This window comes from Microcebus murinus, chromosome 2 (genome assembly GCF_040939455.1).
Source record: "Microcebus murinus isolate Inina chromosome 2, M.murinus_Inina_mat1.0, whole genome shotgun sequence".
Taxonomy (NCBI): Eukaryota; Metazoa; Chordata; class Mammalia; order Primates; family Cheirogaleidae; genus Microcebus; species Microcebus murinus.
In genome coordinates this window covers 15,853,155-15,873,420 of record NC_134105.1, presented here as the reverse complement: position 1 = coordinate 15,873,420, position 20,266 = coordinate 15,853,155, and the positions used below count along the sequence as shown (strand labels likewise).

At 52.2% G+C, this 20,266-nt stretch overlaps 3 protein-coding genes across 9 annotated transcripts in view; 1 reads left to right on the top strand and 2 right to left on the bottom strand.

Moving 5' to 3' along the window:
• The first annotated feature begins 916 nt into the window (after positions 1-916).
• Positions 917-5,475, top strand: GALE (UDP-galactose-4-epimerase). 3 transcript variants are annotated; one of them, XM_012750503.2, is made up of 11 exons: positions 917-1,024; positions 2,667-2,792; positions 2,948-3,063; positions 3,149-3,262; positions 3,510-3,686; positions 3,976-4,089; positions 4,182-4,248; positions 4,341-4,426; positions 4,514-4,591; positions 4,826-4,940; positions 5,072-5,475. In XM_012750503.2, the coding sequence occupies exons 2-11, from the start codon at positions 2,672-2,674 to the stop codon at positions 5,128-5,130; spliced, it is 1,047 nt and encodes a 348-aa protein (XP_012605957.1). In that variant the 5' UTR covers positions 917-1,024; positions 2,667-2,671; the 3' UTR covers positions 5,131-5,475. The 3 variants fall into 3 exon arrangements, with proteins under 3 accessions (XP_012605957.1, XP_012605959.1, XP_012605961.1); XM_012750505.2 differs by having other exon boundaries at positions 927-1,005; XM_012750507.3 differs by lacking the exon at positions 917-1,024 and adding an exon at positions 1,279-1,297.
• A 66-nt stretch (positions 5,476-5,541) lies between these two features.
• LYPLA2 (lysophospholipase 2) overlaps positions 5,542-20,266 on the bottom strand; it is a 317,757-nt gene continuing 303,032 nt past the window's right edge. For 2 of the 5 annotated variants that reach the window (XM_075994973.1, XM_012750508.3), the window contains 10 exons: positions 9,814-9,909; positions 8,314-8,417; positions 8,040-8,071; positions 7,853-7,918; positions 7,319-7,366; positions 7,151-7,221; positions 6,949-7,022; positions 6,773-6,874; positions 6,497-6,670; positions 5,542-6,405 (listed from right to left, as the gene is read on the bottom strand). In XM_075994973.1, coding sequence (XP_075851088.1) covers positions 6,355-6,405; positions 6,497-6,670; positions 6,773-6,874; positions 6,949-7,022; positions 7,151-7,221; positions 7,319-7,366; positions 7,853-7,918; positions 8,040-8,071; positions 8,314-8,391 — 696 coding nt within the window. In that variant the 5' untranslated portion in view covers positions 8,392-8,417; positions 9,814-9,909 and the 3' untranslated portion in view covers positions 5,542-6,354. Of the gene's footprint in view, positions 6,406-6,496; positions 6,671-6,772; positions 6,875-6,948; positions 7,023-7,150; positions 7,222-7,318; positions 7,367-7,852; positions 7,919-8,039; positions 8,072-8,313; positions 8,418-9,529; positions 9,553-9,813; positions 9,910-20,266 lie in introns of those variants that run through there. The other 3 variants (XM_075994957.1, XM_075994966.1, XM_075994971.1) reach the window with 3 other exon arrangements.
• PITHD1 (PITH domain containing 1) lies at positions 12,157-20,237 on the bottom strand. Its single transcript, XM_012750510.2, has 6 exons — positions 19,955-20,237; positions 19,164-19,207; positions 18,699-18,776; positions 14,769-14,873; positions 13,600-13,708; positions 12,157-13,098 (listed from the first exon to the last, which is right to left on the bottom strand). Exons 1-6 carry the CDS (start codon positions 20,150-20,152, stop codon positions 12,997-12,999), a joined length of 636 nt encoding a protein of 211 aa, XP_012605964.1. The 5' UTR covers positions 20,153-20,237; the 3' UTR covers positions 12,157-12,996.

The window sequence follows — 20,266 nt, the reverse complement described above, 5'->3', positions numbered from 1 at the left end:
CACCTGTGCACTTATGCATTTATGGTTGCTTTGTTCAGATTTCATCACTCAGCATGTCATGGCTTCCTGGGCATCATGCCTTAGCCCTGTCTTTTATTGTAAACAGAAGCAAAATCATTTTCTAACCGCTGTTATGGCAGGCTGGGTGCAAACCATTCCCAGCAGGTGAGGGCCACAGTTTGGGAGGGCTGAGAGCAGTTGGCACTGGGATGGCTATTGTGACTTCAGAGGTTCCTGGTCCAGCTCCGTGGTTTATTTTCACACTAGACTTGCTAGAACCACAGTCCCCTGGCGGCCTCTACCAATTCCCTTCACTCAGCGCAGCCCTCTGGGCTTTAGATCCGTGGGGTCGGATTTTTTTTTTTTTTTTTGAGACAGTCTTGCTCTGTCGCTTGGGCTAGAGGAACTCCTGGGCTCAAGCAATCCTCCTGCCTCAGCCTCCAGAATAGCTGGGACTACAGGCATGCGCCACCATGCTCCGCTAATTTTTTTCTATTTTCAGTAGAGACAGGGTCTCCCTCTTGCTCAGGCTGGTCTCAAACTCGCTCAAGCGATCGTCCTGCCTTGGCCTCCCAGAATGCTAGAATTACAGGCGTGAGCCACCGCGCCCGGCAGGAGTCGGATATTTCATGCAAGAGTTTGAATTAAGGGTTTGGGAGATACCGGAAAGTTTGAAAACCTGGGGGTTAGAACCGACCCGGTGCGCCCAGCTCCCAGCACCCAGCACGTGGGCGGGGCCCGCAGCTTTCCTCAGTTCCCCGCCTCTTCGTGGTGGCACCGCCCACTTCCGCCCTCTATGGGAGAACTCGGCGCAATGGTATCAACACCGCAGAGGTCTTTTGTCCTCCCGGCGTCACCGTAGTGGCCGCAATCCAAGTGACACGTTTCCTTGGGGGCGGGGAGGGGGCGGGATCAGGTTGGGCCGTCTGCTCTTAAAGGGACCGCCTCTCGGGGCGCGGGAGGCGGCGCCGCTGGAGCCAGCGCGGGGCGCGGGAGCCTGAGCAGGTTCGGGACGAGTGGCCAGGTGGGCTCGGGAGGAGCCGGGTGGTCCGCGGGGAGCGGGGGAGTTTAAGGAGGGCCCAGCTGCCCTGCGGGCAGAGTCGCGCCGGGCGGGCCCGCCCCCTCTCCCCAGTTCCCCGCTGCCGTGGCTGGGGCCGCCCGAGTTCATTCATTCCCGGTCTGCAGACTCCGCGCTCGGCGCCCTTCGGCGCGACGGCCCAAAGCCCAGCCCAGGGCCAAGCTGCCCTCTCCTCTGTCACACAGACTGGGGAAACTGAGGAAGCGACAGCTGAGCAAGGTCACTCCGCGGGTCCGGAGCGAAGCAGCCTTCCTGCCCCCCACGGCCTGTCCGCGACCACCTTCCCGGGTCCGCACAGTGCGCGGGCTCTGCGGCCGGCCGGGGTGGGGGCGGTGTCGGGGCAGAGTCCAGCAGGGAGCGGTGGGGGGAAGGGCGAAGTGCCCGGAGGCAGGCCGGGCTGCCAGGCGGGAGATCCGGATTCCACCAGGCTATCGCTAGCTGTGTGCCCGCAAGCAAATGCTTCACCGCGGACCCTAGTATCTTTCTCTGTAAAGTGCCAGTAATGACACCTGCCTCGAGATGCTGGGGAATTCTGGAAAATAAGGCAGGGGTGCCTGGTACAGAGCCTGGCACGCAGCGGGCGCTCAGTCGAGTGGGTTGGAGCTGGAGGGGCCCAGAGGGGATGGAGGCAGCCCGGAGGAAGCGGCAGCGGGCCAGGTCTCCGGGAATGAAAGGCCTCAGTGTCTGCGGCGTCCGCCCCGCCCCCTCTGCCCGCGGAGTTGTTTAGGGCGGACGTGCACACCTGGCCAAGTCCACGTCTACACCGGCCGACCAGGGTGGTGTAAAGTTGGGTGGAATCCCTAGCTCTGAGCCAGGAGTGGCCAGGAGTGACCAGCTGGTGCTGGCATGGGCTGAGGCTCAGCCGGGGGCGGGATGGGGTGGGGCCCACTTCAGGACTGTGGTGCTGGAGCCCGGGAGCTGAGCTTGGCCGCCTGGCAAAGGACCCCACCCTTGGGGCCATCTGGATATTTCCTGCTTCCTCCTAGCTGACCCTTGAGGGAAGTGGGGGGCTGTGTAGAGCAAAGAGGTGTTAGTCACTGAGGGCAGGAGCTGGTTTACACCTAGTGGTGCTGGAGGCACTGGGGAGGCCTGAGTTTGAGCCGGCAAAGCCCCTTCTGGGGCCCTCGAGCCCAGTCCTGCTGCCCTGTTTCCTTCTGCCCAGGACTCTCCCGTCCCCAGTCACCTTGGGGAAGGGAGTGTGGATCCTAAGATTCCACCTTCCCAACTCTGGGTCAATAGGAACTAGAAAATATGTTGCCTGTGCCCCAATCTCCCCACCTGTACATGTGGCAGCCCTTAAAGTCACCTCATTTAACCCTCACACTACCACATGATGTTTGGACAATTATTAGCTCCATTTTAGAGATGGAAACTGAGACCAAGAGGGGGTAGTAGGGTGGTGATGTCAGTAGCCTAAGGCCAGAAAGTGATGGTACCCAGACTTGACCCAGTGCTAACTCCAGAGCTACCTGTTGCTTAGAGCACACTGCCACCTCCAAGGTGAGCTCAGGGGGCCAGATTCCGGAAGGGAAGGGGACCCTGAGCAGGCAGCCTCAACTACGTCTGAGAATCTGTGTCCTGGGCACAGGGGCCATGGCAGAGAAGGTGCTGGTAACGGGCGGGGCTGGCTACATCGGCAGCCACACAGTGCTCGAGCTGCTGGAGGCTGGCTATGCACCTGTGGTCATCGACAATTTCCACAATGCCTTCCGTGGTGAGCAGTGGCAGTGGGGGTGGGGCTTCTGGAGGGGGTGGCAGAAGGAACACCCTGGGTTCTACCTCCACACTGAGGGTGTGTGTGCCTGGCTAGTCCCTGGGGACCCAGCACCCCATCTTCCTGACTTTGGTGGCCCCCGTGTGCACCACCAGGAGGGGGCTCTATGCCTGAGAGCCTTCGCCGGGTACAGGAGCTGACAGGCCGTTCTGTGGAGTTTAAGGAGATGGACATCTTGGACCAGACAGCCCTACAGTGTCTCTTCAGAGAGGTGGGTGCCTGGCAGGCAGAGAGGCAGGGGGCACTGCCAAGGGCTAAGGCCAGTAAAGCCTCTGACCCCAGCTTTGTCACTGCAGCACAGCTTTATGGCAGTCATCCACTTTGCGGGGCTCAAGGCTGTGGGCGAATCGGTGCAAAAGCCTCTGGATTATTACAGAGTTAACCTGACCGGGACCATCCAGCTTCTGGAGGTGAGAGGCATGGGGCAGGGACACAGATACTGGGAAGGTGCCTAGTTGGCCCCAGTCTGGCAGGCAGTGTGAAACAGAGCCCAAGCTGTATCATCTTGGACACAGGGCTCTACCTCCCAGCCTCAGTTTCCCCATCTGTAAAGGAGGGTGCTCTTTAGCTCAGCCCCACCCTCCTGTGAAGGAGTAACGGTGTGACAGGTGGGAACCTGTGAGGCAGAGGCCACTGACACCTCCCCTCCACGGCCAGACCATGAGAGCCTGTGGGGTGAAGAACCTCGTGTTCAGCAGCTCTGCTACTGTGTACGGGAACCCCCAGTACCTGCCCCTGGATGAGGCCCACCCTACGGGGGGCTGTACCAACCCTTACGGCAAGTCCAAGTTCTTCATTGAGGAAATGATCCGGGACCTGTGCCAGGCAGACAAGGTGAGTGCCCCCTTGACCCAGCCCCCACTCTGCTCATTGACTGGTCGACTGACTCCTCACAGCCTCCCTCCCCCGTGAGCCTGAGGAGGGCATTCTGAACACCCCCTCCAAGGAGGAAACTAAGCCTCAGGAAGTTGCAGTGACTTGCCCAAGGTCTCAACACTGGCAGCAAGGGCCCCAGCCCCTTCTCATTTCTAGAGAGAGAGAACAGGCATGGGGGTGAGGTAGAGGGCTCTGCATTCAGCTGCCTGCGTCCCTGCCCCCCCACCATCTGATCTGCACCCCACAGGCCTGGAATGCAGTGCTGCTGCGCTATTTCAACCCCACGGGCGCCCACGCCTCTGGCTGCATCGGTGAGGACCCCCAGGGCATCCCCAACAACCTCATGCCTTATGTCTCCCAGGTAAGGGAAAAGGGTAGGGACAGAGGGGGTGGCCCTAGGGTTACAGCTGGTGTCGGGGACCTGGGAGGAGCTGACCTCACCTCCACCTCTAGGTGGCGATTGGGCGGCGGGAGGCCCTGAATGTCTTTGGCAATGACTATGACACAGAGGATGGCACAGGTGAGCCTAGGACCAGGAGGACCCAGGAGTGGGAGCCAGGAGGGAGACAGAGGTGGAACAAACTTCCCACCCAACCCCACCCTGTCCTGCAGGCGTCCGGGATTACATCCACGTGGTGGATCTGGCCAAAGGCCACATCGCAGCTTTGAGGAAGCTGAAGGAGCAGTGTGGCTGCCGGGTAGGCAGAGAAGGGAGAAGCGAGGGTGGGGAGGGGCTGCACCTGACAGATGGGCCCCTTCCACAAAGCCTGTTCTCTCCTGGGCAGATCTACAACCTGGGCACTGGCACAGGCTACTCAGTGCTGCAGATGGTCCGAGCCATGGAGAAGGCCTCTGGGAAGAAGGTAGGCCGGCCACCCACCCCACCTGACGCTCAGCAGCAGTAGAGCCCTGGCCCTTCCCCCTCACCTGCCCAATGGTCACCCCAGCATTGCCCAGTCTCCTCGGCCCAGCTAGCATCCCGGTGCCGGGTGCCCGTGAGCAAGACTTCTGCACTTCTGCTGCTTGAGGACTGGCTTGCAGCTGGACAGGTGGGGCTCAGGGCCAGCTCAGCTGAGCCACACAACCTCCCCTTGCAGATCCCGTACAAGGTGGTGGCACGGCGGGAAGGTGATGTGGCTGCCTGTTACGCCAACCCCAGCCTGGCCCACGAGGAGCTGGGCTGGACAGCGGCCTTAGGGCTGGACAGGATGTGTGAGTGCCGCCTGACCCCAAGGAGAGAGGGGCTGATCAGATCTGGGCCTGCCCACCCAGGGCTGCCTGAGAGGTCGGGGGAGGCCCTGCATTCCAGTGTGGACCTGACCACACACCTTGCTCTGTCACAGGTGAAGATCTATGGCGCTGGCAGAAGCAGAATCCTTCAGGCTTTAGCACACAGGCCTGAAGACCTGTCCCAACCATGGACCAGAAAAGGAAAAGAGAAGCAGCTGCCTGCTCTCCAGCCTCCAGCAGGACCCAGCATCCAGAGCTTCTGGGCCAAGTCAAGGCCTCCCCTACCTCAAACCCTGGCTGGGCCCACGCAGCCCACCAGGCATGAGGCCAAGGGCTCCACTGACCAGGAGTCAGGGGTCTCTAACTCACCTTCCACAGGGTCTGGGAACTCATCGGGACCACCAAGAGCGAGTGTGAGGGGTCAGGGCTCTTCCACAAAAGCCCCCTCCTCTCAGGCACTAATTTATACTACTCTGAAGAAGCTTTCCAAAGTATTTAAAATAAAAAAGTTTTCTTACATTGGGGAAGATTCTTGAAGATGGTAGCTCTCTACCCTCTGGATATAATCAGCCAGGCCTGAGAGTTGAGGAAGCAATTAATTTCTTTAATTTTATCGGAATCCCGGATACAACAAGAAAAACACCCAAAACCACATGGAGACAGAAGACGAGACACAACTCCTCCCCCACCACCTCCCTGCCCTAGAGTGGGGATGAAGTGGGGGTGAGACAGCTGGGGGAGACGTTGAGCCTCAGTCCAGCCCTGCAGGCTCCAGGCCTGCAGGGAGGAGGGTAATGGGGAGGCAGGGCCCAGCCCCCAAGTGGGGGGAACAGCTGAGGGAAGGCCCCCTCGAAAGACTCCACCTCCTCGCCAGCACTCCTGCCCAGGGCAGGGAGCCCGCAGCAGCAAGGGGGCCCCAGGGCCATGGCCACATTCATGATTGAGAAGCAGCTAGAGTGGAGGCAGAGAGACACACGATTATCTGGGCAGAATCCGTTGGGGTGGGGGCCTGGGAGGGCCCCATGGGCCAAACCCTGAGGTCACAGGAGGGGGCCCAAAGTGGGGCTCGTGAGTGAGGTCCTGAGTGAGTGGGTCAGTGGCTGGGCCCCTTTCTCCAGCTGCCTACAGCCCCTTCAGTACTGCTGCCAGGGGCGCCTGCCTCCAGGGAAATGGGATAAGCAAGCAGCCCACCCCTGCTGCAGACAGGGCCAGGAGGCTGAGGCCAGGAAGAAAGGCCTGGCAGGTCTGGCCATCTGCCCCAGAGGCCTGTGGGATGAGGGCGGAGTGAGGAAGGGTGGGGACAGGGGCTCGACCGGCTCAGATCCAAGATGGTGCCACGCTTGCTTGCTGGGTCCCCCATGAGCTGGGGGACTGTGCTGGAGGCCAGCAACTCTGGTTAGACAGGAGGTAGCAGCTTCTCAAGAAATTCCTTCACAGCTGCCATCTCCTGTGGGGAGCAAAGGGGGATCGTGAGAGGCCCCTGGCTGGAGAGAGGACGGAGAAAGGACATGGGTGGGTGTGGCCCCCCCCCCACTGACCTGAGGACAGGAGCTGTGCATGACACCTGGATACGTCTTGAACTGGACCCTGGCAGGTGTGACAACGGACCGGAGCTTCTCAGCTGTCAGGGCCCCAAACCGTACAGGCACCATGGGGTCCAGCTCCCCATGGCACTGAAGGATGGCCAGGTCCTTGGCACTACCATTGGCTGCCTGTGGGCCAGACAGGACCCGGAGGGCAAAGCCAGTGTTGCAGTTCAATCTCCAAGCCACAGGAGACCCAAAGGGCAGGAAGGGTTCTGTGGGGACACGAACCTGAGGGAAGGCCCGGTGCAGAGGCAGCCAACAGCTCAATGCCACAATGCCAGCCAGAGGGTGGGGGCAGGTGAGGGCTGTGTAGAGGGACAACGCCCCACCCTGGAGCAAGGAGAGAATGAGAGGTCATCAGGGCACAGCTCACCTTCCCAGCCCCACCCCCTCTCTCCCCTCACCTGTGAAAAGCCTCCCAGGACGATGCGATTGGCAGGGATCCCATTCTTCATCTCGTGCTCAATCAAGGCCTTGACTGGGGGAGGGGGTCAGTGGGTGGGGAGAAGCTGCTGAGGGGCCCAGAAAGGAAGCCTGGCAGAGGCACTGCCAGTGCTTTCCTGGGGGGCGGGACAGGGAGGATGCTGAGGGGAGCTGGGGCCTTACTGTTCTCTGCTGCCTTCTTGATGCCAGCCTCATCCTCTGGGGCATCTGGACTCAGCCCCATCAGGTCAAACCTAGGGAAGCAGAGGTGTTGGCAGCTACTGGAAGACCTCGACCAGCCCCCTGCAGCTCCCTCGGTTCCAATCCCATCAGCACCACCCCCAAACTCACCAGGAGGGCATCACCATCTTCATGTTGAGTGTGACAGGGATCCTAGGCCTGGGGAGGGACAGCCAGAGGGCCATGATGCTCAGGAGGGATGAGAAAGCCACAGCAGAGAGCCCAGCACAAGCAAAGACAGCCCCTGGGGGGCCCCTCCCAGCAGGCAGGGCCTGTGTTTAAGGTGTTGCCAGGCAACCTGCCACGTGGGGCTGGAGCCTGTGGTTGAGGCACTAGGAAGGAGAAGCAGAGCCCAGCACTCGGCGTGACGGGGTCCCAGCAGCCGGTGAGTGCTTGGGGAAGGGGCACAGGGAGGTGCTGGTTTTAGGAGACCTCAGGTCTAGGAAGCCCTAGGGCTGGGGGCTGGTGCTGGGCCCCATGCCTGGGGGTGCCGTAGGAGCTGAGGCTGAAAATGGCACTTCTGTCTGCCCTAAGCCCCAGCCCCAGGATGCAGCTGACAGGGGAGAACAGGCTCAGTCAGGGCCACAGGACCACCCGCTGGCTGATCTCCAGCCTCAGCCCCTCCCTTGCTGGGGTGACACTCACGCATGGGGACAGATGTACTTGACGTGAGGGAGCCGGATGGTGGAGAGGGCGTCAGCCCAGCTGTGCCTGTAGGAGGGAAGGGAGAAAGGGACGGATGTAGGAAGAGAAAGGGAGGGCGGCAGCCTCTCCAGCCCTGCCTGCTGGGCTCGGCGCCCTCCCCGAGGAGCAGCCCTCCCGGCTCACTCACCCTGTGTCTCCAAGTCCATGTAAAAAAATAACCTGGAAAAGGACGAGAAATGGGGAGATGGGGAGGTTCCCCCAGGTCCTGAACTTCTGCCCACCCCTTCCCAATGCTCAAAGACCTGGCAGGACCAAAGCAGCAGCCAAACAGGTTATGAACCCCCGAGGGAGCTTCCTGGCCTCCGGCTACTCCCTTCTCATCACTGCCACCTCCATTTTCCCACACCCCCTCCACACCAGGTGAGCCCTGGTGGCTGCCACGGGTAAAAGGGGATCCTTACCGCAGCCGTTTCCCGCTCAGCTCCAGACACAGTGGCAGCATCGGTGAGCAGGGGCACAGACATGGTGTTACCACACATACACCGCAGGGCTCCACGGCGGGGGCCTGCACCATGGGGGAAGCGGTCAAGAGCAAGGCTAGGCAGAGGATAGACTCCTGGCTCAAAGACCCCTCCCACACCATCAGCCCCAACACAGCACCCAGATTCCGTCCCGGGCACAAAGAGAAGTAGGCAAGAAGTCTCCGGGCAGAGGGGTAGGAAGTTTGCCTCCACACCAGGGCTGAAAGGCAGAGGCAGCCACCCTAGTGGCCCACAACTCATGTCCCTGAGCTTGCTGGAGATAGGCAGAGGCAGGACTTGGGGGCTTGGAGCTGTGGGGTGTCCCTGTGGCCTGCCTGCTGTCTCCTCAACAGCTACCTGCCTCCTCCCTGCTCTCCAATCAGCCCTTCTCTAGAGTCCTTGGGTCCTGTCCTCCCCAACTTCTGGCGCTACTGGGAAATGAAGGGGAGAAAAATGACAAGGAAATATGCTTCTAGTCCCTACTCCCCCCCATATCCCCAAATCTCCAACCTCCCTCCTCCCATCCAACCCCCATCCAACCTGCACAGCAGTATCTGGCTCGGCCATTCTCACAGCCCCTGGGGGCTGCCCATGTCCCCAGGAAGCATAACAACTCCTGTCCACCACCTACTCCAACCTGGTGCCCCTCCCAAAGAGCTACCTGCTGCTGCCACCACTGACTCCAAATGGGCCCCCAGCTGACCACACTCTGGGACTCCCAAACACAAAAGAATGTCAGGCTGGCTGGCCCCTCCCTTTCCTTAGCATCCTCCAAACTCCCCGGAAGCTTCCACTACCTGCCTCTAAGTGCCTGCCCTTCCCACCGGCGCCCACTCCTCCCAACTGGCTTCCACCTTCTATCTCAGGTGTCCCTGAGGCACCTCCCACGGTGGGATCTTTCACCCCTGACTCTGGGGTCCCTCTTCCCACTGGGGAATGCGCCTCCCGCCCTCAGCTGGGATTCCCTTCCTTCTCCACTGTGTGGACTTCCACCTCTCAGCGGGGTGCCTTCCCCCTTGGCCTAGTGTCTCCCTCCCCACACTTAGAACTTCCACCCTGACCCAGGGTCTCCCACTCCCCACAATGGGAACTTCTGTTCTGACCAAGGGTCATCCCCTCCCCACAGTGACATTTTCTACCCTGACCCAGTACTCACACCTGCCCACAAAGGGGCTCTCTACCTCTGACCCTGGGGAAGCTCCTGCCCCACAGTGGGATCTTCCACTTCTGACCCCAAAGTCCCTCTCATCATACCCGGGCACTCCTTTGCCTAGCCCCGCCCCACTCCCAAAGTCCCCAAGACTGGACAGCGCCTTCGCACCTCACTCCCCGCCCCCATTCTTCACAATCGCGTCTCCCCTCCCCACTTCCCAGACCCTCCCAGCGCTCCGGCCTGCCCCACATCCCCTCTGTCCGCCGCCTGGCCCTAGCCCAGGGTACCTCCACTTCCTGGGGCTCTCGACACCGCTCGGGCGAGTCTCCTCTTTCTCCCGCACAGAGACACACTCTTCCCCCTCGGCCGCCCCCGCCGGAACTTCCGTTCGAGTCCCGGGAACCCAGCCATCGCGCTGCCGGAAGTAGCCTGGCCAGCGATACGGAACCCGGAAGTGGGGACACGGCTTCGCTGAATGGAAGCTGCCATGTTGGACACGGTGGGGCCACTCCCTGTCATTCAGCCGCGGAATCGGAGAGTTCTTACCCACTCCCACCTGCAGAATCTAGACTGCCACTTGCTACCACCACCCGTGCGCCTCCTGGAGGAAAGCTGTCTGGAAGGAGAGGCATCCCTCATACTATTATTGGCATAAAGTTTACCACCTTCTCATCCCCGTGGGACACACTTCCTATGGCCTTGGATATCCGTCGCTGGTTTTAATGCCCTATTCCAGGATCATGAATGGAATCATACACCCTAAACTGAAAAGACTGAAAAGAGATCATCTAGTCCTCCAGTCTTCTTAAAGATGAGGAAACTGAGGCTCGGATAAGGGAAGTATAAATAAACAGCAACCTCAGATTACACTGTAATGCTGCCCCTCTGGACCTGCTTCCTTAAGCTATAAAACGGTAATAACCACTACCCTGCCTACTTCACAGCTTTGCTGGTAGCGTCAAATGAGGTCGTGTGAACATGCCTTATACACTGTAAAATCACAGCGTGAGGCCTTAATCACTTTGAAAATGACCCTGAGAATATATGCAGGCCCTATCAGGATAGCTGGACAGATACTGGCTGGGTTGTTAGCACTGCCCTCCAAGGCAATGCCATGCAGACAGTGCACAAAATGCCACCATCAAATGAGCTCCATCACATAAGAACAAAAAGGGCTTCATTTGGTCATCATTGAGTCACCTTTGCTCCTTGCTGCACTGGTAAACTGGAACTAGGGCTTAGGGACCACAGAAAGGCTGGAAGGGAGGCTAACTTGAGTTGAAGGAGCAAGTCCCTGAGAGAACATGTGGGGATCTGCACACAGGAAATGCACACATTTGTCTCTCAAGCTTAGGATTCATTCTCTCAGTTTAACGCATACTAGTTTTTTTCTAAACCCATTTCACTGTACTACATATTTCTTTAAACTGAAGGAACACAGTACAAACTTGGTAGCAACAAAGCACTTTTCCCTAGGCCTAAAATATCAGGATTCTGGGCAGGAAAACTTTGGGCCCAGGGTGCCACAGCAAGCCAAGAACTCAGGACTGGATGTCAAAAGAGAAAGGAGATAAAAGTGTAAAACAATACATCTGCCCCCACTCCCAACAGAATCCCTGCTGAATCTGCTTATAGAAGAATGGGCAGTTCCTCCTGCATCCCAATCACCCAAGACTCTGCAGCACTTTCAGCAAATTCTTCAGAGTGAAGCTTCAAATTCAGAGGCTCGGTCCTGCCAGCTACCTGTGATTAGTGGAATTAATAAAAAGTCTACTCTAAGATTTCTAACTTTATTTTCCCTCCTACTCCAAATTAAAACATAGCCCTTTTTTTTTCCCCCAGCATATTATGAGGGTACAAATGTTAAGGTTACATTTATTGCCCTTGCCCCCATCACAGCCCTTCTTACATCTCCAAAATGATCCAACAGAAATAAAATAGGTTGTGGCTGAGTGAGTAGGACTCTTAGTGCGTCAAAAACTGTTTGCATTCTTGTTGACTTTTGATTTTTAGAAACTTTGAGCCCTGACAAGGTTTGGTAGTGGCAGATTTTTCCCAGGACAGGCTGGAGAAAGAGTGATTATATCCTTCTAACAGTAGTGTGGGCCAATCCCTCAGAGGAATTCTCTCAGAAGATCAGATTCAACACTAATTTCCTTTATCACTTATTCCTATTTTCTGCAAGGTAGAGGATACTGACCATCTCAAATCCTCTTTTTTGATACTTAAGTTATCTTCAATTGCTGCACTGACTTTCAAAATTTAAGTTGAGAGTCTTTGGTCCACCTTCAGACAGCATGTGCTGCTCACTTACTTTCCTCACCTTCATTTCTTCTGATGAACTCCAGAATCTGTCCTCCCTTATTTTTGCAAATGTCACTCCACAAATTACTTCCCTTTGTGAGAAATGGAAAGGTTTTTATATGTGGGTGTAGGAGTGTTTTTAACCTACTGTACAGAATTAAGCTTGGCCTTTCCAGGAGAAACTAACCTAATCTTGATTTAACTGTGGCATTTCTTAAGATCTACCTAGTCCAAAACAATTATAAAAAATTTCGAAGTTCAATACAATTCCCAGTAAAATGAAATTTTCATCAACACTATCAAGAACTCAAGAGAAAATATAAACATTAAGTCTGGCAAGGATTTATTAGGAAGCTTATTAGTCACAGTGAATAAAAGCCATGAAAAGAAGAACTCAGAGATCTCCAAATTCTGGCACTGGGCTCACAAAACTAGTTAGAAGCTAATAAACATTATGGAGGTTCCAAGGGGAATCTTAACTAAGCCTCAATCTTACCCCAACCAAGCTACCCACAAACACAGAAATGATTCCCATGCTCTCCCTAGATTGCTCAGCTAGGCAGACAGAAAGGAGACCTCCCCAAGCTATCACACATCAGAGCAAGAGACTCCTGCCCTTCTAGCTGTAACCATGGGACACCTATGTGTGACAGACAACTCCAAGCTAGGCAACTTGACAAGAATGCTGAATGATGACAGGGAAAAGGAGCAAGCAGGAACAAGTGTTTCTAGTTGGAGACCCTCCTGATGGCTAATACAAACACGATCCTGTGGCTTCAGAAAGTTCCTGCAGCCCAGAAATAGTTTCCATTTTGTTAAAAAACAAGTCACACAAAAATCCTGCCACAAAGCAACAAGACACTTGGAAGTCCATGGCCACATCGACTGGAAAAGCAAGCATTATCCATGACTGCCAGATGCCACCCGGCCCAAGCCCCGATTTCTGCAGTGCCCTAGAGAACCACGATTGTCCCTCAGTACCCACACAACCCTCCCAGTGGTGTGGTATCTTCCATAGGCCAGGTTTCTGCAGCAAGCCCCAAAGACAAAGCTTGACAGAGGTGGTGGCAGCCGACTCTCTCTGGAGCCTCGTCCCTTTGTTCTTCCCAACAGGTAGTTGTACATCTTCACTGACACAGCACCTCTGTGGGAGCCTTGGCCAGCACTTAGGAAATGAAGTGTGTCTGTGGGGTCACCTGATGGACCCTGTGGTCTGCTGGGTTGGCCGATGCTTCATAATTGCAGATGGTCACCTCATGTCGACGAAGCTGCAAGAAAATCAAGAGGCTGGGTCAGCTAGCCAATCAAAGAACTATCCTGTCCCAGACTACACACATTGCAGTAGTGCTCATTCAGGTTCATTTCTAGAAATCATCATCTAATATCACCCCTCTTCTGGTATTTTTATCTTGAGAAGCCTACAAAGATCATTATCTACAATTCACCCTGCAAATCTAAAGATTCATTCCCCCTGTAATGGGGGAACCATGAGAACAGGAAAGAATGTCAAAAGTGTTGAATGAAGGAAAGAATTTGAAAGTGAAAAACTGAATTAATATAAACTACATAATTTCAATCTCCTTAAAAATACCTATAGTCTGTCAAATGAGACAGTTTACAGTGATGAAACCAAGAAAAATTATAAACAGACTGGGACCAACTTATATCTCACTTGCTCTTTTCCCTACCCTGAAAGCTGAGAGAGAGAGAGAGAGAGAGAGAGAGAGAAAGAGAGAAATGAGGGGACAGCCTTTCCAAACCCATCTTACCTCAGTCCATTCTCCTCTCAGGCCAATATAAAAGACCTTTGTGGTATCTGCTCCAAAGTTTTTTGAAATATGAATGGAGAGATGATACACATTTGAAAAACGAGAAATTCTAGAGGGTGAAAGCAATAGGGAGAGGAGACATAGGTTACATTTCAGTGAGTGTCCCACCACCATGAATTGTTTATTCAGCTCCAACTTGTGGTAAAACCCAGACAAATGTCAGAGAACACTCTTGGGTTCTTCCTTCTCACTCTTCTCCTTTGGACAAGCAATTAAGTCAATGAACATTTACTGAGCACCTGCCAGATTCTGTCAAGAAGTAGGGACGGACAGACAGATAAATAAACACTGCTCTTGCCCTCAAGGAACAGGAATGAGAAATGCTGCATAACCCAGCAGGGATTCCAAAGCACATTTAGTGTTGACTTTTTTCCCTTAGGAAAAAAGGAAAACTAGTGAAGAGATGAGGTGGTCCCATATAACTCAGCCTGCTGTAAGCTCACTATGCAAAGAGGAATTCTTTTTTTTTTTTTTTTTTTTTTTGAGACAGAGTCTCGCTTATTGATCAGGCTAGAGTGAGTGCCGTGGCGTCAGCCTAGCTCACAGCAACCTCAAACTCCTGGGCTCAAGCAATCCTTCTGCCTCAGCCTCCCTAGTAGCTGGGACTACAGGCATGCGCCACCATGCCCGGCTAATTTTATATATATATTAGTTGGCCAATTAATTTCTTTCTATTTATAGTAGAGACGGGGTCTCGCTCTTGCTCAGGCTGGTTTCGAACTCCTGACCTCGAGCAATCCGCCCGCCTCAGCCTCCCAGAGTGCTAGGATTACAGGCGTGAGCCACCGCGCCCGGCTTGCAAAGAGGAATTCTGAAAACATCTTTCCTAAGATCACCCTAGGAGCTCATTCAAATCTGCCAATTGCTTACAAGTTAACAAGTCTGTGTCTTCCACTGAATCTCTGCCAAAAATTGACCAAGCCAAGGATCAAACCTCCTCCACTGTTTAAAGTTGTTTCCAATACTAAAAGAAGACAGTAGGAGGGAGACTGGCCAAAAATAAATGGCAAGCCCTGTAAGCACCGATGCATACATGCTCTGTGCAAATGAGGGAGCATCTATGTTCCTCAGAAGCAGCCACAGAGACTGGAAGACAGGCCCCTGCTTACTTTGTGGCATACTCTAATTCTCCTGTAAGATCCCGATTCAGACTAAACGTCTGATCTGGCTCCCTTTCTGTATCATCAAAGGACATCTGTGGAATGTTCTTGTACCTGAGAAAGGAAAAGGAAAAACAGTTTTAAAAAATGTACACTATCATGCTTTTCAGCTTTTCAAAACTTCCTACTCACTGCTCAATTGCCTTTGGTTCTATCAAAAGGAGATTAAATTTGAGGGTCAAACTTTGGAAATGGCATTTTATTGGCATTTATATACAAATGTCTTTAATTACAACAAGAAAAGAGCTGAGATCTGCAACATAACGCCATGGCATCTTTGAGTGGGTTAAGATCACATGAGAAGCAATACACAAAGAGATGGCTCAAACTAGGTCACGTGCAGCAAATGCATGGAGAAAACAAGCAACTCAGCACATTCAGACCAAGCTGAGGATGTTATTAAATAAAACAGCTTACTCATGGTAAAAGAAATACATACTTTGGCAGAAACATGTTACACACGGATAAGAGTTAAGATCAGGTAACTCAGTGCTCAAGCATTTTTTGTGACCAAAAATTACCCCATAAACTCAGTACTTTTAAAGTTCTTAAAAAAAAAAAAAAACAAGGCCGAGCATGGTGGCTCACGCCTATAATCCTAGCACTTTGGGAGGCCGAGGCGGGCGGATTGCTCAAGGTCAGGAGTTCAAAACCAGCCTGAGCGAGACCCCGTCTCTACCAAAAATAGAAATAAATTAATTGACCAACTAAAAATATATATACAAAAAATTAGCCGGGCATGGTGGCGCATGCCTGTAGTCCCAGCTACTCGGGAAGCTGAGGCAGAAGGATCACTGAGCCACGGAGATTGAGGTTGCTGTGAGCCAGGCTGACACCACGGCACTCACTCTAGCCTGGGCAACAAAGTGAGACTCTGTCTCAAAAAACAAAAAAAAAAAAAACAAAAAAAAAAACAATTTGGGAATTTACCTTTTGAAAGAGTACAAAAGGCTACAACCTCAAAACAGGCTTTAGAAAGTCAAAGTAAAACTGCCAGTGAAGAAAATATTTTTAAAAAATCTAAAAAAAACAGCTGTCTATAACCAACAAATTCTCAAGGACTAGCCAGGCGAGGTGGCTCACGCCTGTAATCCTAGAACTCTGGGAGGCCAAGGCGGCCTGATCGCTCAAGGTCAGGAGTTCAAAACCAGCCTGAGCAAAAGCGAGACCCTGTCTCTACTAAAAAGAGAAAGAAATTAATTGGCCAACTAAAAATATATAGAAAAAATTAGCCGGGCATGGTGGTGCATGCCTATAATCCCAGCTACTTGGGAGGCTGAGGCAGGATTGCTTAAGCTCAGGAGTTTGAGGTTGCTGTGAGCTAGGCTGATGCCACAGCACTCTAGCCCAGGCAACAGAGTGAGACTCTGTCTCAAAAAAATAAAAAAATTCTCAAGGACTAAGCAGCATATCCCCACCAACTCCAAGGTGTTTTATTAACACACCCACATAGAAGGGGACTAGATATTAGCTGCAGCAAAATGCATATAATTTAAGAAAGCAAATATTTGCTTCAAAGGGTTTCTAAGAATGATGCACAGCAGATTAATAATAAGAGTGAACATTTATGGGCAGCATTATGAGAGGCAATATAGCACTGAGGTTAAAGGCAGTGTCTGGAGCTAGACTTCCTGGGTTTCAAGCCTGGCTCTCTGTCACTTACTTACTAGCTGTGTAAATTTGGGCAACTGATTTAACCTGTTTCCTCACCTGCAAAATGGGGTAGTGATAGTACATTCCATATAGTAGATGTGGAGATTAAATTGAATCAATTCTAAATGATGAACATATTTTGGAAAAGTTTTTACTATGGGAAATTTCACACATGAAAGCAGAGAGAATATAATGAATCTCCACATACTTATCATTCATCTTCAATTAACAATATTAAGAGTAATTCTTTAATACCAAGTCTGTTGAAACTTCCCTGACTCTCAATTTAACTTTTCTGGAGGTGTCTATGGCATGTTATACTTGAGTAGATAGCATTTTTTTCTTTATTAATTGTACAGAAAATAATGGTATATTTTACAATCAATGACATCTTAGATTCAATAATGTATAACAAATGTAGTATGCTTAGAACTGAGGGCTATGTAAATATTTGTATCTGCTCATCCAAAATTGGGCACTTAACTATGTTCTAGACCTATTCTAATGTCTTTAACATGTTATATCTCATTTAAGTCTCTCTACAATCTTGTACATACCATAACCACCTTCCTTTCCTCTTTTCTTCCCTTCGTCTGGCTCTGTTGCCCAGGCTAGAGTGCCGTGGCATCAGCCTAGCTTGTAGCAACCTCAAACTCTTGGGCCTAAGCAATAATCCTGCCTTAGCCTCCTGGGTAGCTGGGACTATAGGTGCACACAACACCTGGCTAATTTTTCTCTTTTTAGTAGAGATGGGGTTTCGCTGTTGCTCAGGCTGGTCTCGAACTCCTGAGCTCAAGTGATCCTCCCACATTGGCCTCCCAGAGTGCTAGGATTACAGGCGTGAGCCACCATGCCCAGCCCTATTCCCATTTTAGATGGGAGAAAATTGAAGTGTAGAGAAGATAAGGTAATGTCCCAAAGTCATGGAGTTAGCAAGTGGTACAGCCAAAATTTGAACCTTGTTTACTCCAGAGCTCATACTCTTAACCACAATGGAACATAGATGTCTAGTCTTCGGAAGTCAATCCATCATCTTCCAAGTAAATGAGTTTCCAAAAACATCAGATCAAAAGTACTATTTCCTTAAAATTAGTAAATATGTGGAATTGCTTTCAAATTCATGTTTCTAACATTCAAAAACAGTATCAATATTTTAAATATCTCTCAAAAATCCATTTAACTTTGCACTCGGATGTTGAGTGTGGATAATGTCAAGTGGATAATGAGAAAAAAGCAAGTGAGTGCAAAGGATTAAATCTATGTTTTAGAGGAGATTTTTTAATGTAGTTCTGATATTTGTTTCTGCAGCACTAAAAAAGCAGTTTTCCCCTCCTTTTAGGAAGGCTATCCTGGAATAAGTCATCAAAAAGAGAGTGCTAGCTCTCGTGGCAAAAGATCCAGTGTTGCAAGAGATATACAGAACTTTGCTAAAGGTTAAGCTCAAATGGAGTAATTCCATGTCAACAAAACACACGCAAAGATTATGAGTGTATGAAATAGCAAGGGGAAATTTTAGAAATTTTGAGGCTAACCCCAAGAGCATAATCCATAAAGATCATTTGAGATCTGCAGTTTTTTTTTTTTTTTTTTGAAACAGGGTCCTCACTTTGTTGCCCAGGCTAGAGAGAGTGAGTGCCGTGGTGTCAGCCTAGCTCACAGCAACCTCAAACTCCTGGGCTCAAGCAATCCTCCTGCCTCAGCCTCCCAAGTAGCTGGGACTACAGGCATGCGCCACCATGCCCGGCTAATTTTTTCTACATATATTAGTTGGCCAACTAATTTCTTTCTATTTATAGTAGAGATGGGGGTCTCGCTCTTGCTCAGGCTGGTTTCGAACTCCTGACCTTGAGCAATCTGCCCGCCTCAGCCTCCCAGAGAGCTAGGATTACAGGCGTGAGCCACCACGCCAGGCCTGCAGTTGGTTTTAAACAAAACTGCAAAGTCACCAACAAATGGCATTTACAAAATGCTCTCTGAATAAATGGTGCCCTAGTAAGCACTTTGAAAAAGAGACAAGCTGTTGATCCCCAAAATACTTAACCTAATGAAGTTATCAATTCAGGAAGAGATACATATATTCCGGTGCAGAAAGCGAACAAAACCAAAATACTTTAAAAGGGAAAATATTAAACCCAGTAAAAGGAAAAATAGCATTATTCTAGATTAAAGTGTAACTAGAAAAAGAGAATTAGGAGCTTTTTGAGGGCCCAAGCCCTTGCCACTTACAGTCTCATCTCAGAGGGGTGTGAGTCATCATCCTCTCCCATTATAATGATGCCTTTGAGCTTGACATTGCCCGTAAATCTGCCAGAATGTAAAAGAGAAGGTTGTCAAGCTGGGTTTAAATACCTGCTTAGCTGTGTCACCCTGGGCAAGACTCTTCCCTTTCCTGGCTTCAGTTTACTCGTCTGTCATACTTGTACTAGATAATTTCTAAGATCCTGTCTACCTCTGGCATTCTGCAATTCTAAGAAATTTGCCTCAATTTCTCAGTTACTGTTCAACAAATACATCTCTTTCCAGTCTGCACCAAGAAAGCTATGATGCTTTCCTCCTCAAACCCACCAAAGTAATTTACCCCATCTCTAGAAACAGATGTGTGCTCTTGACACAACCAATGAATGAATCCATCTGAGTAGGCAACTGGGTACAGCCTATTTAGCCTGAGACAGGCACCACGGAGATACTTACGGAATATTAAACAGAAGCTCTTCATCTGCATCACTTTCAACAAACTGGAGGGGATGGGGAGTGGGGAGGAGAAAGCAACAAATATTTGCTGAGAGCCTACAATTTCAGGCATCTCCCACCCTGTTCTACAATTGGTGTGCAATGCAAAAAGTAAATCTTCCTCGGTTCTCCAGGACTTATTAACTTGAAGATAATCAGTCTTATCCACAGTGTCCTAAGAGCCACAGATCATCCAATTAGAAGGTTCTTAATGAGGAGCCCATGGATGGATTTCCAGGGTGGAAGAGCCTCTTGAATTGTGAATTGAAAGACAGGTGCTTAAGTGGATTTTTCTGGGGAGAGGGTCCAGAACTTTCAAATGGTTAACATAAGGGCCTGTCGCCCCACAATGGTAAAGAACCTGCGCTCTAGATAGGAAATACCCTTTACCCCCTATGCTGGTCTTCACCCGGTGCTATGTATGATGAGGCAGCCATCGGAACCAATGGTCAAGTGGAAAGGAAAACGCCCTCACGACCATCCTCCCTCACTAACCCACATGGCACTAGAATAGAGCGTTAGGCTGTGTGAAGACAAATCGCCCCCTTTCCCTTTCTTGGCCTCAGTTTCCCCATATGCAAAATGGGGAGACTCAACCCTGCTCGCCTCCCAAAGGGCTGGCAGGAGACCGACACGGGAAAGTACATGGCGACTGAGCTGTCATTATTTTTAGCACCAGGAATGAGGCTGACTGAGCAGACGGACGGCCTGAGGGCCCAGGCAGATCCCTCCCTGCCCCCCGGGCGGCCCACCTTGGAGCGGTCGGCTCGCTCTTCCCACGGCTTGAAGACGCCGCGGCCGCTGCCCTCGCGGCTCTCGTTAAGGCATTGCAGCCGCTCCAGGTCGATGCGCAGGTACAGGCCGTAGGCCAGGCCGCGCTGCTCGGGCGGCTCCTCCCGTTCGGCGGCACAGCGGCAGCCGCCCCCGCCGTGGCTGTGGCCGTGCGACATGGCGACGCCACCGCCCGCGCTTCCCCTCGGCCCCGCCGCCGCCGCGCTCCCGCCGCTCCGCTCAGGCCGCCAAGCGCGCCGCGCCCGCCGCGTCGTAAAAGGCGCCCCTGTGCG

Bases quoted from the DNA above. Each gene is read 5' to 3' on its own strand.
- GALE (XM_012750503.2), top strand. From the start codon at position 2,672: ATGGCAGAGAAGGTGCTGGTAACGGGCGGGGCTGGCTACATCGGCAGC. The intron at 3,064-3,148 runs GTGGGTGCCTGG...TTGTCACTGCAG, and splicing joins TACAGTGTCTCTTCAGAGAG to CACAGCTTTATGGCAGTCAT. The intron at 4,249-4,340 runs GTGAGCCTAGGA...CCTGTCCTGCAG, and splicing joins TGACACAGAGGATGGCACAG to GCGTCCGGGATTACATCCAC.
- PITHD1 (XM_012750510.2), bottom strand. From the start codon at position 20,152: ATGTCGCACGGCCACAGCCACGGCGGGGGCGGCTGCCGCTGTGCCGCC. The intron at 18,777-19,163 runs GTAAGTATCTCC...ACATTCTGGCAG, and splicing joins GAGCTTCTGTTTAATATTCC to ATTTACGGGCAATGTCAAGC. The intron at 13,099-13,599 runs GTAAGATGGGTT...ATTTTCTTGCAG, and splicing joins TGAGAGGAGAATGGACTGAG to CTTCGTCGACATGAGGTGAC.